The sequence below is a fragment of the Tachyglossus aculeatus genome, chromosome 3, assembly GCF_015852505.1.
Source record: "Tachyglossus aculeatus isolate mTacAcu1 chromosome 3, mTacAcu1.pri, whole genome shotgun sequence".
Classification (NCBI taxonomy): domain Eukaryota; kingdom Metazoa; phylum Chordata; class Mammalia; order Monotremata; family Tachyglossidae; genus Tachyglossus; species Tachyglossus aculeatus.
The window spans coordinates 29,239,817-29,260,807 of NC_052068.1; the positions used below are offsets into that span (position 1 = coordinate 29,239,817).

Sequence of the window (20,991 nt, forward strand, 5' to 3'; positions counted from 1 at the left end):
TGTTTGCAGTGAACACTTCAAACAAGGTGTTAGTGAATTGTGAGGAAAAGCATCTGGATCAGAGTGGCTGGCAAGACGTTCATTAATGCTGTAGGTGTGTTCACCTATTCTCATTATAGTGAGATAATTGTAATTTGTGTGTGGGAGTCTGGAGTTATTCTGCTTTTAGTGCTTGTTCATTATTCTTTGGCCTTTATTGACATTTTCTCAAATGGTTCATTCATTTATAGCAGGGCGTATGGGGAAATAAGAGCAAGTAGAAACAAATGCTGGGGTTTATTTTAAATTAGCTTTAAACATGTATTCAACCGATATGTTTTCTCCTAGACAGTAGAGCTAGTGTTGATGGCCTTTTATAGTCCTTTTTAGCCGGCTAAATGGAAAAGAAACTTTCCACATTTTCTCCCTGCACTATCCCATCAGTCTCTGTTTAAATCTGCATATTAAATATTTATGGAACTCTGTTAATGGGGTTTGGTAAATAGAAGATGCTATTTTTTACAAAATAGGGCTCAGATTAAAGGGGGCAGGGGTGGGGGGAGGGAGGGAGTGGAGGGAAAAGCAGGAAAAGTTGAATTTCCCTGGAAGACAAAGGGCAGGCTAGTGATCCAAAGTTATTTCCCACTGATGACTGGAAACTCAGTATTGCTATCCATTGATGGGAGCCTTACAAATGAGTTTAGTCATCAACCATTCAATCAATCAGTGGTATTTATTGAGCACTTACTGTGTGCAGAGCACTGTACTAAGAGCTTGGGAGCATACATAGGCAGCATTGGGATCAAGAAGAAATACAGCCCGACCACCACACACCTGAATGAGCAAATGTGCTACTGACTCTGCTGACAGCCTGTTTAACTCTTCCTTTCTTGCATTCATGCATTCTAACTGTCTTGGGGGCCTAGTGGCACTTCGGAAGAGAAGAGAAGTGTCATTTTTGTTTTTCACATTTCAGATTGGAAAATGCAGATACAGATTGTCAACAACGCAGACCTTGTCTCTGTTGTCCTTAATCTACATCCAATTTCAACTCATTTGCTTCTACAGAATGCTAGGAAAAGTCAATCAATCATGATATTTCTTGAGCATTTACTGTGAGCATCTTCCTTGTCGGTTGTGTTTATTGAGTGCTTACCTTGGGCAGAGCACCATATTAAGTGGTTGGGAGAGTATAATGCAACAGAGCTGACTGACAAGTTTCCTGTCCACAGTGAGCTTCTTCCCATCTAGAAGGGGAGAAGCACTGTGTTAAGCTCTTGGGAGAGTACAGTGGAGTTGATAGATGTGATCCCTGCCATAAGATGCTTAGTTCATGAAGCACAGAGAGAGAGAAAAAGACCAAGTTATGCATATTGGTCCATCACTCTGGCAAAGATCGAATGACAGGCGGAAATAAATGGAGCTTCCTGGGATCCCTTTCTTATCTCCAGTACTTTTCACTTTCCACATCACTGTGGATAATGACTTTCTTTCATATTGCTAAAAATCCATAGAGACCCATCATAGAAGCCCCAGAGCACCTGGAGCAGAGTTGGGCTTCAAAAACCATCTCGAGACTTGAAATAAAATAGGAAAAAATGTCCTGAGCACGGGATGCAAAATTTAGACGGATCTCTTCTCATTAAAGTAGTGTCCTCTTAACTAGCCGTTTTATAAATCTGAAGCTGTCTCGGGATAGCCTAGGATTTATAGACCCCCAGGTCTGCCATAAAGTAGTTTATGATGGCTGCCTTCTGTGTTATTAGTAGCTGTCTCTTTCTGCAGCCATTGGTGTTTGATAATAGTCTTAAAACACCCAGAATTACTTACCTGCTAGCCACATTCCAGATAGCCCCTGTTGACAGTCTGAATAAGTTTACTGCCCTTTTGTTGTACTTTACCTTCAAAACAAACTGATTGAACCATCAATAGCTCCTGGAAGCTGACAGAGGCTTGTCGTCTGGGCTAACCCCTGTGATAGCAGGTTATCTGTGGGAGTTAACCTCCCTGCATTTGTTAACTGAAATGTTTTATGTACTATGCAACTTTAGGATACTGCTGTGATAACCTTAGTAACTAAGTAATACATCACAGTAAAGAGATTTTTGTGCAACAAATAACCCTGGATTAAATTTACAAGGGTTGAATTGTTATTGTAAAAGCATTGGTTCTCTGGTTTCAGTAATCCTTCCTTGTATTTTGATGGCAAAGGAGTGTTACGGTCAAATAGAAACTTAGGTTTCTGGAATAGCCTGGCTCAAAACTAAAGGGCCTGCACAAAGTCTCCAGTTTGAAATGTAAAAGAAAAAGCACAATGAATTGTTTTACATTACAGTTTCCTGAGCTGTTCAGCTCCCCCCTTTTATGAAGCAAAAGGGGGCAGCTAGAGATGGGGGCCCCCCCTCTGTCCCCTGACCAGTGCGTATTGCTCCACAGGCGAAGCTGTTTAATGTTTGCACTTGTATTTTAATTTAATCCAACACAGAGCATCTGCCTCAACTAAAATGATTGAAATAATTTTAATCGTCAAACAGAAACTCTCCTTACTGCCTCTTAACTATTAACAATAATAATGATGATGATGATCATCATCAATAGTATTTATTGAGCGCTTACTGTGTGCAGAGCACTGTACTAAGCGCTTGGGGAGTACAAGTTGGCAACATATAGAGACAGTCCCTACCCAACAGTGGGCTCACAGTCTAAAAGGTTTTTGCTGGTTTTGCTGGTTTTGATGGTTTTTGCTAAACGCTTACTATGTGCCAAGGACTGTTCTAAGCGCTGGGTTAGATACAAGGTTATTAGATTGTCCCACGTGGGGCTCACAGTTTTAATCCCATTTTACAGACAATGGAACTGAGGCATAGAGAAGTGAAGTGACTTGCCCAAAGTCACACAGCTGACAAGTGGCGGAGTCAGGATTAGAACCCATGACCTCTGACTCCCAAACCCAGGCTCTTGCCACTAAGCCATGCTGCTTCTTAAATTCTTGAACATCCCCAACCGCAAGACATTCTCCACCCATATCAGTGATTTTTCCTCTTGTAATTTCTTGTAAAAAACCTGCTCTTTCCCTCTGTTTCCTATTTCTGTTAGTACTGGTCCGTAGTCAGCAGATCATGCAATTTTTTTTCATCTTGGGAATGGTCAGCCGTGTGATGGTATCTTTTCTTCTATCCTTAACTTTTTGCTAATTTCCTGATACTGATGGTTTCTTCACCTGAATAGCCAATCAATCCATTAATCAGTCATATTAATTTAGTGCTCACTGACTGCAGAGTACTGTATTAAGCGCTTGGGAGGGTCCAGTTTGTGAGAGTTGATAGACATGCCCAGAAGGAGAAGCAACTTGGCTTAGTGTGGAAAGAGGATGGGTTTGGGAGTAAGAGGATCTGATTCTAGCCCTGGCTCTGCCTCTTATCTGCAGCATGACCTTGGGCAAGTCACTTCTGTGTACCTCAGTTACCTTATCTGTAAAATGGTGAATAAATCCTCAGCCTCCAGTTTGGATGGTGATCCCCATCTGGGACAGGGACTGTGTCCAACCTGATAAACTTGGATCTACCCCAGCACATAGAAAAATACTTGACACCTAGAAAGTGCTTAAAAACTTGTACTTCCCAAGTGCTTAGTACAGTGCTCTGCACACAATAAGCGCTCAATAAATACGATTGATTGATTGATTGATTGTTGGGTAGGGACCGTCTCTATATGTTGCCAACTTGTACTTCCCAAGCGCTTAGTACAGTGCTCTGCACACAATAAGCGCTCAATAAATATGATTGAATGAATGAATGAATGAATAAAAAATACCATGAAGAAAGGAGCTTGAAGCCTACAGTGGAAGTTTACAGACCAGTCATCTTCCTCTTTCAACCCACTTCAATGGGTGTCTTGGCTCCCTATCAGCTTCACTTACATAGAGAAGCAGCATGTCTTAGTGACAAGAGCCCAGGCTTGGGAGTCAGAGGGCACGGGTTCTAATCCTGCCTCCACCACTTGTCTGCTGTGTGACCTTGGGCAAGCCACTTAACTTCTCTGTGCCTTAGTTATCTCATCTGTAAACTGGGGATTAAGACTGTGAGCCCTATGTGGGACAGCCTGTTACCTTGTATCTACACCAGTGCTTAGAACAGTGCTTGGCACATAGTAAGTGCTTAACAAATACCATCATTATTATAATTATTATTATATTTCCTTCTGTGTCCATTTCAATTTAAAAGAATCTTTTGTCAGCTGTGCTTCCCTGCTGGTAACAGATGGTGGATGTGTTCTGTGCTACTGGCTCAGAGTTGAAGACAGCCAGGGCAGAGGATTTCAACAGCAGCTTCAGAGCATGGAATAAATCTTGACTCTGCAAATGAGTCCTAATAGAGCCAAACATAGACCAAACAGTAGTTTGTCCAAGATGGGAAGGCGTAGCTTCACCCAAGGCTCCATGGAGCCGAGAAAAAAAAAATCTCGTAAGAAATAATGGACTTGGGCGGTTTAATGGAGATGGAGTAGGGGTTGGAAAGAGGAGACCAGACAGGAAAAATGATAGGGAATATTGAAGTGAAAGAGGCCAGAAGAGCTGCAGGCCCAGTGTTTGTCCTCATCTTCCTGTCCTTTGTGGAGGATTCCCAACCTCCTGACTGTCAGTGGCAGAGAATTTACCATCAGTTACTGTCTGACAAACACAGATAATGTTGGATTCTTTCCAAGGCAAATACATAATGAAGAAAAGTGATATGTTGGGAATGAAGGTCAAAGAGGGCCAAGATTTCAGAAAAGGTGAATATTTAGATTAAGAAACATTGGCACCAGGCATCCATATAGAATATCAAGATCACCTCTGAGTGGCTGAGGCATTGTTGTGCATTTTAATGATAATAATTATGGTATTTGTTAAGTGCTTACTATGTGCTGAGCACCGTTCTAAGCGCTGGGGTTGATACAAGGTCATCAGGTTGTCCCACATGGGGCTCACAGTCTTAATCTCCATTTTACAGATGAGGTCACTGAGGCACAGAGAAGTTAAGTGACTTGCCCAAGGTCACACAGCAGATAAGTGGTGGAGCTGGGATTAGAACCCACCTATTCTGACTCCCAATCCCGTGATCTCGCCACTTTTGACACTGAGTAATGGCAGATAGGGAGTAAGGGAGTTTGCATCTAAGGAATTTTAGCAATAGGATGTGCCCTTGAGACTATTTTCTTATCAGAGGCCACTGCTTAACCAATAGTCTCTTCTTAAGACTTAGGTTGGTTAGTGGAAAGGAACTCATAAACCTGCACTTTCCCAATCATTGGCACACCCCATGCAGAGATCTTAGGTTATGTCTGTAGTGAGTTTTGAGGAAGTATGGAATCTAATGTCGTAGAGAAAAGTACTTTCTAGAAAATTTCCAAGTTTCTTCCTCTACCACCCAATTGATGGAGAGTTGATATACAGGTTTCCAAATCCTGCTGCTATATTTCACGTTGTCTTTCATATAGGTGGGGCACACTTTTTCCCAAACTTGATTTTCTTTTCTGTTCGAGTGGGTAGTGGGATCTTCTGTGGGATGGTCTTTCTCCTGTTGATTTTATGTGTTTCCTTTTTTTGCATTCTTGGGGGAATTAGTACAATTCCCAGAATGATTGAATGGGTAGTCTATGGGCTATGGAAGAAAGTGGGGGAGGTATTAATCACCTCCATAACCCCTAATGGACACTATCATTCTCCCTGACTCTAAAGCTTATATCACTGGCATTATTCTTGGCTTCTCCCTCACTTTCAACCCCCATATTCAGTCTGTCATCAAATTCGGGTGATGGTTTTTTTTTGTCCTCCACAATATTTCTAAGAGCTGCTCCTTTCTTTCTATCCAAAAAATTACTACTCTGTTCCATCCACTTTTCATGTCCTAGTGGATTAATGATTCAACCTCCTCACTAGTCTCCGTGTCTCTGATCCTTCTCTTCTCATGTCCGTTTTTCATTTTGTAGCCCAGGTTATGTGTCTCCCCACTCTTCAAAATCTTACAGTGATTATCTATACTTCTCTGAACCAGTGAGGCCTAGACAAGCAGTACAGACTAGTGGAAAGAGCATAAGCTTGGGAATCAAAGGACCTGGGTTCTTATCCTGACTCTGCCAATTGTCTGCTGTGTGACCCTTGGCAAACTTAACTTCTCTGTGCCTAAGTCCCCTCATCTGCAAATGGGGATTCAGTACCTGTTCTATTCCCTCCATGGCCTTTGAGCCCCATGTGGGACATGATTATCTTGTATCTACTCCAGCGCCTAGTACATTGTTTGGCACATGGTAAGTGGTTAAAAAAAAGCAATTAAAAAAAATTGTCTCCTAACAATTGGCTTTAAGGCACTCAATCAGCAATCACTCCTCTAAGAATACCTTGGTTTGCCCTCTTTGCTGCTCTCAATGTAACCTACTCCCAAGGCCTTGTTCTCATCTCTCCGGCTGCTGACCTCTTGCTCGCACCTTCCTCCTTCCCAGAAATGCCTCCCTTTCAAGTCCAAGAGACTGTCTTTTCTTGTCTTATGCCGTCGAGTCGTTTCTGACCCATAGTGACACCACGGACACATCTCTCCCAGAACGCCCCACACTCTCCCTGCAATTGTTCTGGTAGTGTATCCATAGAGTTTTCGTGGTAAAAATCCAGAGGTGGTTTATCATTGCCTCCTTCCACGCAGTAAACTCAAGTCTCCGCCCTCGACTTTCTTCCATGCCACTGCTGCCCAGCATGGGTGAGTTTTGACTTGTAGCGGATTGCCTTCCACTCACTAGCCACTGGCAAAGCTAAGAATGGAGTGTGTAGGCCTCTGCTTGACTCTCCCTCCCATAGCCGAAACTGGTAGAGAACAGTGCTTCGCACATAGTAAGCGCTTGATACCATTATTATTACCGGAAACTCTCCAGTTGCAACTCTGAGAGGGGCCAAGAGACAGTAGCTCTCCCTATATTCATGGCCCTATTTAAATCACATCTCCTTTTTTGTAAATACTGACTCATGTACAAATCCCCCCTTTCCTCCTATCTAAACATTACTTGTCTGTCTTCCCTGCTAGACTGTAAACTCCTTGAGGACTAAATAAATTTTCTAGCTCTATTATATTCTTCAAAGTGCTTTTTATAGTGCTCTGCACCTAGAATGATAACGATAACAATAATTGTGGCATTTGTTAAGTGCTTACTATTCACCAAGCACTGTACTTAGTGCTGGGGTAGATATAGGATAATCAGGTTGGACACAGCCCTTGTCTCACATATATTTAGCAGTCTAAGTAGGAGGGAGAACAGGTACTGAATCCCCATTTTATCATTAAATACTACTGAGTGGGGTTAAGGCCTCCCACTGACTCATGTACAGCTCTGAGGTCATTACCATTGCTCGAGGCAAGCAGACCTGAAAATCTCTGGTAATAATAATAATAATAACAATCATAATAATATGATTCTCAACTATGAGAAGCAGCATGGCTCAGTGGAAAGAGGACGGGCTTTGGAATCAGAGGTCATGGGTTCAAATCCCGGCTTGGCCATTTGTCAGCTGTGTGACTTTGGGCAAGTCACTTTACTTCTCTGTGCCTGTTACCTCATCTGTAAAATGGGGATTAAGACTGTGAGCCCCCCGTGAGACAATCTGATCACCTTATAACCTCCCCAGCGCTTAGGACAGTGCTTTGCACATAGTAAGTGCTTAATAAATGCCATCATTATTATTATTAATAATTATTAAGAGCTTACTGTGTACCAAGTAATGTGTGAAGTGTTGGGGTAGATATAAAATCATCTGGAAGGACACAGCCCTTGTCCCACATGGAGTCCATCATATATGTAGAAGGGAGAACAAGTATTTAATCCCTATTTTACAGATCTCCATGCTTCCCATGATTCATGCTTCAGATTCTTTAGGGCTTGGAAATCACATGGCACACTATCCCCATACCCACATAACTTCCTTGGAGGGCTGGATTTCCCCTTTCTCATCATTGATTAACAAGCTGAAGCTAATTCAGGTTAGTGAATTAACCTTGAAAGACAAAACTGCCTGGCCTATTTTTACAGGGGAGTGATATTATCATTCTATTTGGGCCTGCTGTTACCAAAGTATTGTAATTGTCTATAGAATTACTCCCCATTTGTCTCGGCTTGGTGAGTAGGTTGTCATCCTCATGAATTCAGGTGTCGAGGAAGGATGTGTAGCTCTTTTTTCACTGGGATCTGGGAGCAGAGCCTTCCACATTTTCTGGGCACAAATGCACACTAGGAAAACTAGAATGGTTTTTCAGATGTGGCAGGAAATAGTCTCCGATCATTGTTCATATGCTGTGTGCCTTTGGGCATGTCACTTAACTTCTGTGGGCCTCAGTTCCCTCATCTGCACAATGGAAATTCAATCAATACCTGTCCTCTCTACTACTTTAACTCTGAGCCTCATGTGGGGGCTTGATTAGCTTGTATCTATTCCAGTGTTTAGTACAGTGTTTTGCATATAGGAAACACTTAACAAATACCACAGTTATTGTTTTTATTATATTTTCTGTCCAAATATGCCACATAAGACCATGAGTGTTGGAACCATAATAATAAAATTTAAAGTACGGTGGGTAAACCATACTTGTAACAACTTGTACTTCCCAAGCGCTTAGTACAGTGCTCTGCACACAGTAAGCGCTCAATAAATACTATTGTATGAATGTACTTGTATACATTTGGGTATGCTTTAGGAGTGCTAATTAATTAACGATGGCATTTATTAAGCGGTTACTATGTGCAAAGCACTGTTCTAAGTGCTGGGGAGGTTACAAGGTGATCAGGTTGTCCCACGGGGGGCTCACAGTCTTAATCCCCATTTTACAGATGAGGTAACGGAGGCAGTGACTTACCCAAAGTCACACAGCTGACAATTGGCGAAGCTGAGATTTGAACCCATGACCTCTGACTCCAAAGCCCATGCTCTTTTGCTTACAGTGTGTTTGATTGGATTATGAGTGTGACTAGTTCCCTCACCACCCCCTCACTCCTGCCACTTGAACCTCCTTCTCTCTGTTGAAGGTGTAAATTTACAACCCCACTAATAAACTGGTGTTATATGATTGGTTCTTGCAGATGAGATCTGATTCATCTGGACCATCTCTCAATCATATAACACGGTCTGACACGGAGAGGAGGTGGGGATTACGGATGATTACCCCACAAGCTTTATCCATCCCTGTAAACCTCACAATGCTGTGTTCCTGCTCCTTGCTAGGGGGGTTTGAGGAGGTTGCGTCTGCCACCATAGGTATCGGCCCTCAAGGTCCCTGCGACTCCCACCCTCCAGATGACAGAGTGGATGTGCAGGGGAGTCGGGGGCGGTTGTACTGCCGTTGCCGCTGTCACTCCCCATGAGGACAGAGAGGAGAGATTGGGGTGGGGGAAGCACTGAGCGGCTGGGAAGGGACAGGAGTGGTGATAATTCATTCAATCATATTTATTGAATGCTTACCGTGTGCAGAGCACTGTCCTAAGCACTTGGGAAAGTACAATACAACAATAAATGGACACATTCCCTGCCCACGTGGAATGCCCCATCTTCTCTCTTCCCTGGGTCTGCCCCTGGTCACTACATAGACGACTGCATAGCCTAAACCACCTTCAGTCGGTCAGTCAGTTGTATTTATCGAGTGCTTACTGTGTGCAGAGCACTGTACTAAACTCTTGGAAGAGTACAATACAACAGTATAACAGACACATTCCCTGCCCACAACGAGCTTACAGTCTAGAGGGAATAGACGAGGGGCCGAGTTGAGGAAGGCGCTTATTGGGTCATCTTAAAGGATGTCTCCCGTTAAATGTGTCATAACTCGAAATGGCACTAATCCCTTTCATTCATCCATTCAATCATATTTATTGAGCATATACTGTGTGCAAAGCACTGTTCTAAGTGCTTGGGAAAGTGCGATATAACAATAAATAGACACGTTCCCTGCCCGCAGTGAGCTTACAGTCTGAAGGGGGAGACAGACATTAATATACATAAATAAACAAGTAAATAAATTACAGGTATATACATAAGTGTTGTGAGGTTGGGAGGGAGGATGAATGAAAGGAGCAAGTCACGGCGATGCAGAAGGGAATGGGAGAATAGTAGAGGAGGGCTTAGTCAAGGAATGCTCCTTGGAAGAGATGTGCCTTCAATAAGGCTTTGAAGGCAGGGAGAGCAATTGTCTATCTGTGGATCTAATCCTTCGTGGAACCTGTGCTTGTATAAGAAGGTTAATTGGCCTCATTTTAATAGTCACTGAACTTTGTCTTGCAGATGCTTTGTCTTGCACAAGCTACCCAACCTGAAATTCCTAGATGCCCAAAAAGTAACAAGAGGTGAGCGGGAAGAAGCATTGGCCCGGGGGGCATTCATGAAAGTGCTGAAGCCAAAGGTAAGGCTCCCCAAATGGTGAAACCTTGCTGGAAGTTTCTCCCTTCTTCAGGCATTATTCTACTGCAGTTCCCTTAAATCTGTTTCTCCAGTTACGGACACAAGCCCTCGTTGGAAAGTGTTAGCCTTTCTTTAGTGATACAGTGACAGAAGACTGAATTTCCTACCAAGATGCCTTTTTTTTAAGCCACACATGTCTGATTACTAAACTGTGTTATAAGAGACAAGAGCACCGTCTGCATGATGTTTGCTCTTTTCTGCAGGGGTTAAGATCCAACTGTAAGTTTGACAGGCATTTTCCTGTCCCAGCTGTGTGTGGAGAATCAAAGTAAATATCTTGTGGAATCCACAAGTGGTGGTATTGTAGCTTTCTGAGATGCCATAGGAGAAGGCAGTTTTGTTCTGACAATTTGACCCTTGGTTAGTCCGTGCTACTCAGATATGCGTTTCATGAGCTCACATGTCTGGCGTCTATTGACCTTTACTTTACCATCTGATTCTGAATCAAGGTAGTATAATTTTATGCCATGTCATCTTAATGTCGGTCCTAATGATGCTGGGAGGATTGGCTCCGAGTTTACGATTCCGATGCGAGTTGATTTTTAACAGACGTATAGACAACTGTGGTTCATTCTGTGGTGAACTGAGAACAGTAATGCCCGGAGGTGGAGAGGCAAACTCAGGGACCCTTAAATTTCCTTTCAGTGTCGTAGTTCTAGAATGTTTAACCACTGATGTCCAATTCAACCCAAACATACATTTTCAACCCACTTGGATAAGAAATCAAATGGGGCCAGACGGGTTTTGTCCGGGACCAGGGGCACCTTGCTATTGACTTGTATTTGTACTTTAAATTATTAGGTGTGTGCAACTGTTTTCTCAATCTATGAATCAAACATTTCACATTGCTGCGTTTAACTCCAGAAGCCATCAAGTACAGCATCCTGCAGGCTTCCAGTAATGCTGAATGAACATGTTAACGGTTGTGGAAATATTCAGTTTACGGTTGTTATAATGCCAGCAGATGAAGGAGTTGTTACTGCTTCAATTTCAGTATATAGCAAATTAATTCCAGGTGATTCATTTTTGAACTATTAAAGTGTTAGCAGTTCACTCTTTAGTGTGGGTTTGACATATTGTTTATGAGGGCCTTCAGTTATATCAGCTAATGTAATTTCCACCAAATGAAATAATTTATTTTTTAGCTCTTTCAAAAAGATTCTGTGGGCTGCCAGAAAGAGCAAAACCCTGCAAAATGCAACAGATGGTGTTGAAGAGTGCTGTGGGGTGATGATAAGAATAATATTGATTATAATAATAATGATGGTGTTAATTAAGCGCTTGTTATGTGTCAAGCGCTTTTCTAAGCACTGGGGTAGATACAAGCTTAATCAGTTCGGACACAGTCCCTTTTCCACATGGGGCTCACAGTCTTCATCCCCATTTTATAGATGAGATAGCTGAGGCAAATGCCCAAAGTCACACAGCAAAGTGGCGAAGCTGGGATTAGAACCCAGGTCCTTCTGACTTCCAGACTTCTGACTTGTTCTTTGGTAATCCTGCCCATTTCTTTTTTCTTCTCATGCACCCTTTGCAATCACCCATCCACCTTGGCTTATTGGGAAAGTGAAGGATCTTCAGTTTTAAAGGGATGGAGGACTTGTGCCCAAGAGAACTGCATGGTGTGCAGGTCAATCCGTCTCTCGACCTCTTAGATTGTGTGCCCTGGGTGGGACAGACAGCAGCTGGGTCCAATCTGATTATCTTGTTATCTGTCTACCCCAGTGTTTGGTGTATAGAAAGTAATTAATAAATACCACAATTACAATCACTGTTATCACCTCTCTAGAAAAAAAACGTGGTTTATTAGCTGTTTATAGGGAGTGTTGTATCAACCAAAAAGCTCTTATTTTCAAGCCATAAGCAAGTCTCTATATGAATCCATTGCTGAACGATCAGACCCACTGTACCCATGAGCTATGGTAGAACCTTGATTACCTGGGTAAGTGGGTAATTGGAATCATTTTTTCTGTCTCAGACACACTTGGTTCAGCATTCCTCTCCTGAGCAATAGGCAATCCTAGGCATCATGGGTGCATTTCCTTCAGGTTTTCCAGGCTGTCAAAGGGATTGGGTGCCTTCGTAAAGAGACCCAGATTTCTCCAACAGACAAGCCAGAGTAATTTCCCAGACATCCTTTTTGACTCTGGTTTGGCTGCTGTGGAAATCTTGTTTAGTTTTTGGAAATGTCCTCCTTTTACCGTCCTGTGACACATCAATTTTGGACCCCTAGCCCACGCCATCTCTCTGGTCTGGAATGCCGTCCCTCCTCAAATCCAACAGACAATTACTCTCCCCTGCTTCAAAGCCTTATTGAAGGCACATCTCCTCCAAGAGGCCTTCCCAGACTAAGTCCCACTTTTCCTCATCTCCCACTCCTTTCTGAGCCACCCTGACTTGCTACATTTTGTCTTCCCCCGCTCCTAGCCCCATAACACTTATGTACATATCTAAATCGTATTTATTTGTGTTGATGTCTGTCTCCCTGACTCTAGACTGTAAGCTTATTGTGGGAAGGGAATGTAACTGTTTATTGTTGGGTTGTGCTTTCCCAAATGCTTAGTACAGTGCTCTGCACACTTCAAGTGCTCAATAAATACGACTGAATGAAGTACTTTATTAGAACACTTTCAAATGTTCCTCTAGCGTAACCCGATTGCTAATTATGTGAATTATTCCAAGTCCTGAAAGAATCAGCTTTTCAAGATTCTTCTCTTTGTGACACTGGAGTTGTTCATTGTTTCTTTGGGAGACAAATAAATGTATGATATTTATATATTCCATCAGGAATTTTCCAGACCCTCTTAATATAGGAAATCTCTCTGATCATTCCTTGGCATCAAACATTTTCTTTCGGCATTTTGGTTTTGGTGACAAAAATTACTGCTTTAATTTGAATCGGAAGGAAGCTGAATGATCACCTTAAACTCGGGAATCCTGAATGCCTTTATTTAAATAAGGAAGTACTCATGTGCCTGGCTTCATTAAATCTATAGCCCTTATGACTAAAGAATAATGTGCACAGAGTATCTGCTTATGTGTATTCTTCCAGTGGGTACGGAGATTTTCCTATATTGCTGGAGTTGGCCTACAAGTGGAGAGCAATTTCCTCCGTGTAAACTGCTGTGATTGTGCTGAGCACACTTGTTACAGACCTATTTTTCATAACAAAATTGGAATTTAAGGTTGGCGTTTGTCCCATTAGAGTGAGGAAGAGATGCTGTGCTTATTCAGCAGAAAGTGCTGATGGATGATCAAAAGGGCTGATTTGGGAAGTTATTTTCATTTTATTCTTGACATAAAATATTTGGGAGGGTGGAAAACACCCCTCCAATAGCAGTCTTGATGTGGAATAAGAATATTTATATTCTAAACATCCTAAGTTGGTTCAAATGCAAAAGTGTCTAGTAATCAATAATACTTCCGTGTTGGAAATATTTCATCTTTTACCAATCCAGTCCTTTTTTAACCCCTTCTCAAAAGGATTTGCTCATTGCTCCCCTCTTTTGGATTTTTTTTGTTCCGTAACATGTCTATTTGGACTCTGCCCTGCAGAAAGTACCTTCACGCGTTAGGAGATGAATTGTAAAGTTACAGTGTATTGGTCTTTCTCACCCATTTAAAACAAAATGTTAAATATTGTTACTCTTTGAGTTTAAAGCCTTTCCTTTTCAGAAAATATTGCACATCGCATTGTGCAGCACTGTAATTGAAACTAGGCAATCCTGATACCGGCTAAGAGGCTCTGAGCCAGTAAGGAAGCTCTTATAATATACCCAGATCATGACCTCGCTTCACTGATAGAAATGTAGTTCAAAGCGGAGGAGGCCAGACCAATAGCCTGAGGTGTATCGCCAGCCATGAGAACACCTCACATTAGGGTAACCGCTCAAGAACACAGCAGTCATCAGAATTACTAAATTATGCCCTGGCTTTGTAATTATTCATCCCTGTGCTGCAAAGAGTCCGGTTGTCATTTCTTTGACATAATTATTTAAAGCCACACCCTCCTGTTTATAGATCATAATTTGAATTATCCTGCCAAATGTTTAATCTGCAAATAAGGATGCAGACTGGAGGAAAGGCTAACCGGACACAGCTTCACATTTTGCTCTTCTGAAGCCGGCCGCCATGCATATGTGCTTTGTTAGTTGTTTTTAAGTGTCTTTCTGTGGCTATGACTTTTTGTATGCCTTTGTGAGAGGCTGCAAACTTGCTTGTGTCTCTTCCTGTGTCTCTATCTTCCTGTGGACATCTGTCTCTGTGGGTGGATTTTTTTTTGAAGTTAATTGCATGGATGGATGGATGGAGGGAATGTAATCAGAAAGCATCACATTCAGTAAAGACAAATCATTTTTTTTTAAACTGGACAGTTTCATCCTGGTATAGACCAAATGCCTGGCTTTTTGATATGTCTGCAAGGACTGTGAGCAAGTTGCTGTTTGGTCTGTTTTGTGTGTTCAATACCCCAGGACTCTGTCATTGAAATGAATCATCTATCCTTTCCCCATTATCCTAAAGTTTGTTTTGTTGTTCACATCACCAAATAGGAAAAATAGGGACTACTTTCAGAGAGAAGCTAACAAGTCCTTTCTGCTGAAAACTGCACTCCAGCCCTGAATTATCAAAAATGTTGAAATCTCTGAAATAGTAGATTATCTCTATAATCTGTTATTATGGTATGATTTCCACATAGCCAATGACAATACCCTAAATCAATTTTTAGTTTTTGAAATCATAGCTGTATGAAGTGAACAAACAGGCTGTCAGTAAGTTTGTTTGGAGACAGAGAAGTCAACCCCTGTTTATTTATGTTATCTCCAGTCATTTGGTTGTGAATTTTCAGAAAAGCCAAAACCAAAATGTAAATTTTGTTTTGCTAAAAATGATGCAGGCAGCCAAAAATCTTCAGTATCTCTTGGGTTTTACATTTATTTATACCACAAGTAGTAGAGCATCGATTAAGAATTGTGTGCTTTTTTTTAAAGAATCAAACTTGATCTACAACCATTAAAAAATGAAATCACATGTTTGGGGTAAATGATTTCACAGTGTTGCTATTTTCAGCTCTTTTGGTATGAGGCATATGCTGGGCATATGTGTTGCCGTGCTTTAAAATCAAAGATAAGTCTTTCAGAGAGTTTGCACTCAAGTCTCAGCTCAAATGACTAATCACTGTATCCTTCTTTCCCTCTTTTTGTCCTGCTCCTATTTTTCTGGTGACTTTCCAAAAAGTAAGAGTTTAAATTTGTGGAAATGCAATCATTTAATCATCGGTATTTATTGAGCATTGTATTAAAGAGCTTGGGAAAGTACAGTACAATGGTTAGACATGATCCTTATCCCCAAGGAATCTACTGGGGGAGACAGACATGAAAATAAATTAAAGATAGGGGAAATAGTGGATTATGAGGATAGGTACATAGGGAGCTCCTAATTGTGCAAAGTGCTTAAGATCATTAGATTGGGAGCTCTTCTTGGGAAAGGAGCCATGTCTAATTCCCAACTGCATATTTTCTCCCAGTGCTTAGTACAGTGCTCTGTGCCCCCCAAATGTGTAATAAATACATTTTAATTGAAGGGGTTACACAGCCAAGAGCATTGTTATTTATTCATTCATTCATTCAATCATATTTATTGAGCGCTTACTGTCTGCAGAGCACTGTACTAAGCACTTGGGAAGTACAAGTTGGCGACATATAGAGATGGTCCCTACCCAACAATGGGCTCACAGTCTAGAAGGGAGAGACAGAAAACAATACAAAACATGTGGACAGGTGTCAAGTTGTCAGAATAAACAGAATTAAAGCTAAATGCATATCATTAACAAAATAAATAGAATAGTAAATATGTACAAGTAAAATAGAGTAATAAATCTGTACAAACATATATACAGGGGCTGTGGGGAAGGGAAGGAGGTAGGGCGGGGGGATGGGGAAGAGGAGAGGAAAAAGGGGGCTTAGTCATTGTCAACAAAGAGGGGAGGGCAGATAGAGGAAATGAGGATTTAGGGAAGGCCTTTTGGAGATATAATTTTAGGAGGGTTTTGAAGGAGGGGAAAGAGGTGGACTGTCAGATATAAAGAAGGGGTGACTTCCGGGCCAGACAGAGGACTTGGGCCAGGAGTCTGTAGCAGGATAGATGAGATTGAGATACTTCTAGACTGTGAGCCCACTGTTGGATAGGGACTGTCTCTATGTGTTGCCAACTTGTACTTCCCAAGTGCTTAGTACAGTGCTCTGCACACAGTAAGCACTCAATAAATATGATTGATTGATTGATTGACTGATTGATACACATAGTAGATGGGTTTTAGAGGAGCAAAGTATATGAACTGGGTGGTTGTAGGAGATCAGCAAGGTAAGGTAGGAGGGAGAGACCTGACGGAGTGTCTTGAGGATGATAGTGAGGAGTTTCTGTTTGATGTGGAGGTGGATGGACAACCTTTGGAAGTTTTTGAAGGGGTGGGGAGATATGGACTAATATTTATTTTTCTCAGAAAAATGATGTAGGCAGCAGAGGGACGTGCACACTGGAGAGGGGAGAGACAAGAGGCAGGGAGGGCAATGGGGTGCCTGATGCAGTAGGTAAGGTGGGATATAAGTGCTTAGATCAGCATGGTGGCAATCTGAATGGAAAAGAAAGGATGAATTCTAGAGAGGCTGTGAAGGTAGAACTGACAGGATTTCATGACCACTTGATTGTGTAGGTTCAATGGGAGAAATGAATTGAGGACAATGCCACGGTTCAGACTTGTGAGACAGGGAGGGTGGTGGTGGTGTCTGTGGTAGAGAATCAGCATGGCCTAGTGGCAAGAGAATGGGTTTGGGAGTCAGAGGATGTGGGTTCTAATTCTGGCTCCACCACTTGTCTGCTGTATGACCCTGGGCAAATCACTTAACCTCTCTGTGCCTGTTACCTTATCTGTTGGGTAGGGGCTGTCTCTATATGTTGCCAACTTGTACTTCCAAAGTGCTTAGTACAGTGCTCTGCACATAGTAAGTGCTCAATAAATACGATTGATTGATTGAACTGTAAATTAGGGATTAAGACTGTGAGCTTCACATCAGACAACCTTGCATCTACCCCAGTGCTTAGAACAGTGCTTGGCATGTAGTAAGAATTTAAATACCATTATTATTATTATTATTGTTATTAATAATAGGGAAATCAGGGGAAACAAGTCTACAAAACAAAGCAAGTTCTAGGGGAAACAAATGGAACGATAGCAAAACTGCTGCTTGGAGATCCCAGTCCATGGCTCTTGGTGGATTTGATATGTCTCATGTGAAAAACGAAAAACCCTGGGTGTCAGTTGGCAAGTTTAGTCGGAGGCAGCTGCAGAGATTAGTGAACCTGAGGGGTACAGGAAAGGTCTGTGCCTTGATAGTCTACAACTCCCATGACAAATGATAGACTTCCAGGACAACTTTGTTGTTCTGATTCATCCAGTTAATAATAATAATAATGGCGTTATTTGTTAAGCATTTACTATGTGCCAGGCACTGTACTAAACACTGGGGTGGATACAACCAAATCGAGCTGGACACTGTCCACGTCCTATGTGGGGCTCACATTCTCAGTCCCCATTTTACAGATGCAGTAACTGAGGCCCAGATAAGTGAAGTAACTTACCCAAGGTCTCACAGGAGACAAGTGGTGGAGTGAGGATTATCAATCAGTCAATTGTATTTATTGAGCGCTTACTGTGTGCAGAGCACTGTACTAAGCGCTTGGGAAGTACAAGTTGGCAACATATAGAGACAGTCCCTACCCAACAGTGGGCTTACAGTCTAAAAGGGGGAGATAGGGAACAAAACCAAACATACTAACAAAATAAAATAGAATAGATATGTACAAGTAAAATACAGTAATAAATATGCACAGACATATATACAGGTGCTGTGGGGAAGGGAAGGAGGTAAGATGGGGGGATGGAAAGGGGGACGAGGGGGAGAGGAAGGATGGGGCTCAGTCTGGGAAGGCCTCCTGGAGGAGGTCACCATGTGGTTGCCCTAAATTGCGAGCAGGCCCATCACAGGCCACATGGGAAGAGAGGGCCAGCGGAACCTGAGAGCAGTACTAAATCTCCACTTCAAGGACAATGCAACAGCCGCGCAAGTTAGCATCAGATCAGCTCCTAGTAAATGCTCCAAAACCCAGGCTGCGTTTACAGGAGAACAGACCAAGTGTAACAAAGCACATTTATTTTATCATCTTCTTTATTTCAGAACTGTCTTTATGTACACAGATTTGTGAAAAAGCACACGCACGGCCAGAAGCGTTTCTCCAAAGAATGGGGACTCGAAATAAAACTGTGGGCAAATGGTCACCTCCTCTGGGAAACTCCAAGGAATCCTCTGCTTCTGATTCCCAAGCCCATGCTCTATCCACTATGCCATGCATTGGTTTACTATTTGCCTCTCCCAGCACATCCTTTGGTTGGTTCCCCCAACCAGGATCTGGCTGGCAGGAAAATCTGCCTGTTGAGACACCTGAGCCAGTGATGAAATCCCTGGGACTGAACCTGGGGCAGTTTGGATGTGATTGTTAGAGTTTGGGGTGGAAGGGGAGAGAGCTGTTTTTCTCCCCCTCCTAGCCTAGTGGAATTTCAATAACTTTTGAAGTACAACAATAAGCTGCAAACAGTGTGAGGGAAAGCAGAAACTATTACTTCCTCTTGCTGCTTTTCTCCTGCTTTGCCATAAAAAAAGTAGTTTTTTTCTTTGCAGGGAACAGGATGGAGGGAGACTGGAGGAGGTGTGCAGATAATAAACTGCAAACAAATAGGGAGGAAAACAGAAAATATTATTTTATTCTGCTTCCCCATGAATCTCTGCAAAAATCTGTGAAGGATCTTGATCCCACTTGGGTCCCTGGTCCACCCTTTTACTAGCAATGCCATACATGAGCCTTTGTACTTTTGAGGAAGGTCCCTTTCTAAAGCTGCCTCTAAAATGGTCAATCTTCGAGGAATTCACCAACCGGGATGATTTCTATCCATAAAGTAATGGTTCTGAACTGAAATCCTGAGACCTGGAACTCCCTCCCCCTTCACAATCTGCAGACCACTACTACTCTTCCCATCTTAAAAGCCCATCTGAATCAAATCTCCTCCAGGAGGTCATCCCTGATTATCCCTCATCTTCTCACCCTCACTCCCCACCTATGCACAAGCCCAACCACGTAGCTATCCCCCCTACCCCTAACCTTCACAGTACTTATATACATATTTTTAAACTTGATTCTTTCCCTTCCCTTTAAATTGACTATACCGTCTCTCTCCCCAGAAAAATTGGACACTACTTGTGGGCAGGGATGTTGTGTACTACAGTGTGGCTTAGTGGCAAGAGCACAGGCTTGTGAACCAGAGGACTTGGGTTCTAATCCCATCTCTGCCACCTGTCTGCTGTGTAACCTTGGACAAGCCACTTAACTTCTCTGTGCCTCAGTTCCCCCATCAGGAAAATGGGGATTAAGACTGTGAGCCCCACGTGGGACAGCCTGATTACCGTGTGTCTACCCCAGCGCTTAGAACAGTGCTCAGTGCATGAAGCTAAAGCTTCTCACTATTGGCTTCAAGGCTGTCCATCACCTCGCCCCCTCCTACCTCACCTCCCTTCTCTCCTTCTCCAGCCCACCCCGCACCCTCCGCTCCTCTGCTGCTAATCTCCTCACGGTGCCTCATTCTCGCCTGTCCTGCCATCGACCCCCGGCCCACATCATCCCCCAGGCCTGGAATGCCCTCCCTCTGCCCATCTGCCAAGTTAGCTCTCTTCCCCCCTTCAAAGCCCTACTGAGAGTCCACCTCCTCCAGAAGGCCTTCCCAGACTGATCCCCCTTTTCCTCTGCTCCTCCTCCCCTCTCCATCGTCCCTACTCCCTCCTTCTGCTCTACCCCCTTCCTCGCCCCACAGCATTTGTGTATATTTGTACATATTTATTATTCTATGTATTTTATTAATGATGTGTACGTATCTATAATTCTGTATATCTATTCAATGCTGTTGATGCCTGTCTACTAGTTCTGTTTTGTTGTCTGTCTCCCCCTTCTAGAATGCGAGCCCATTGTTGGGTAGGGATTGTCTCTATCTGTTGCCAAATTGTACTTTCCAAGCGCTTAGTACAGTGCTCTGCACACAGTAAGCACTCAGTAAATGCCATTGAATGAATGAATGCATGCTTAGCACACAGTAAGCACTTAAAAAATACCATCATCATCATCATCATCCTAAACTGGTAGCCCAGTGCTCTGCACAGAGTAAGTGCTCAATAAATACTACTGATTGACTGAGAAACAGCATGGCCTAATGGAAAGAGCGTGGGCCTAAATGATGGAGTTGGGTTTTAATTCGGACTATCACTTACCTGTTCTGTAAACTTGAGCAAGTTACTGAACTTCTCTGTGCTTCAGTTTCCTCATCTGTAAAATGGGGATCAAATACTTGTTCTTCCTCCTCTCCCTCCAATTTCAACTATGAGCCCCAGTGGAATAGGGAGAATTTCAGTTTTCAGTCAATCATTTTTACTGAGTGCTTACCGTGTGCA

The 20,991-nt window shown here is 42.6% G+C and overlaps 1 protein-coding gene across 2 annotated transcripts in view; it reads left to right on the top strand.

Moving 5' to 3' along the window:
- LRMDA (leucine rich melanocyte differentiation associated) overlaps positions 1–20,991 on the top strand; it is a 1,241,311-nt gene that overhangs the window by 707,372 nt on the left and 512,948 nt on the right. For both annotated transcript variants that reach the window (XM_038744414.1, XM_038744415.1), the window contains exon 5: positions 10,268–10,385. In XM_038744414.1, coding sequence (XP_038600342.1) covers positions 10,268–10,385 — 118 coding nt within the window. The remainder of the gene's footprint in view (positions 1–10,267; positions 10,386–20,991) is intronic.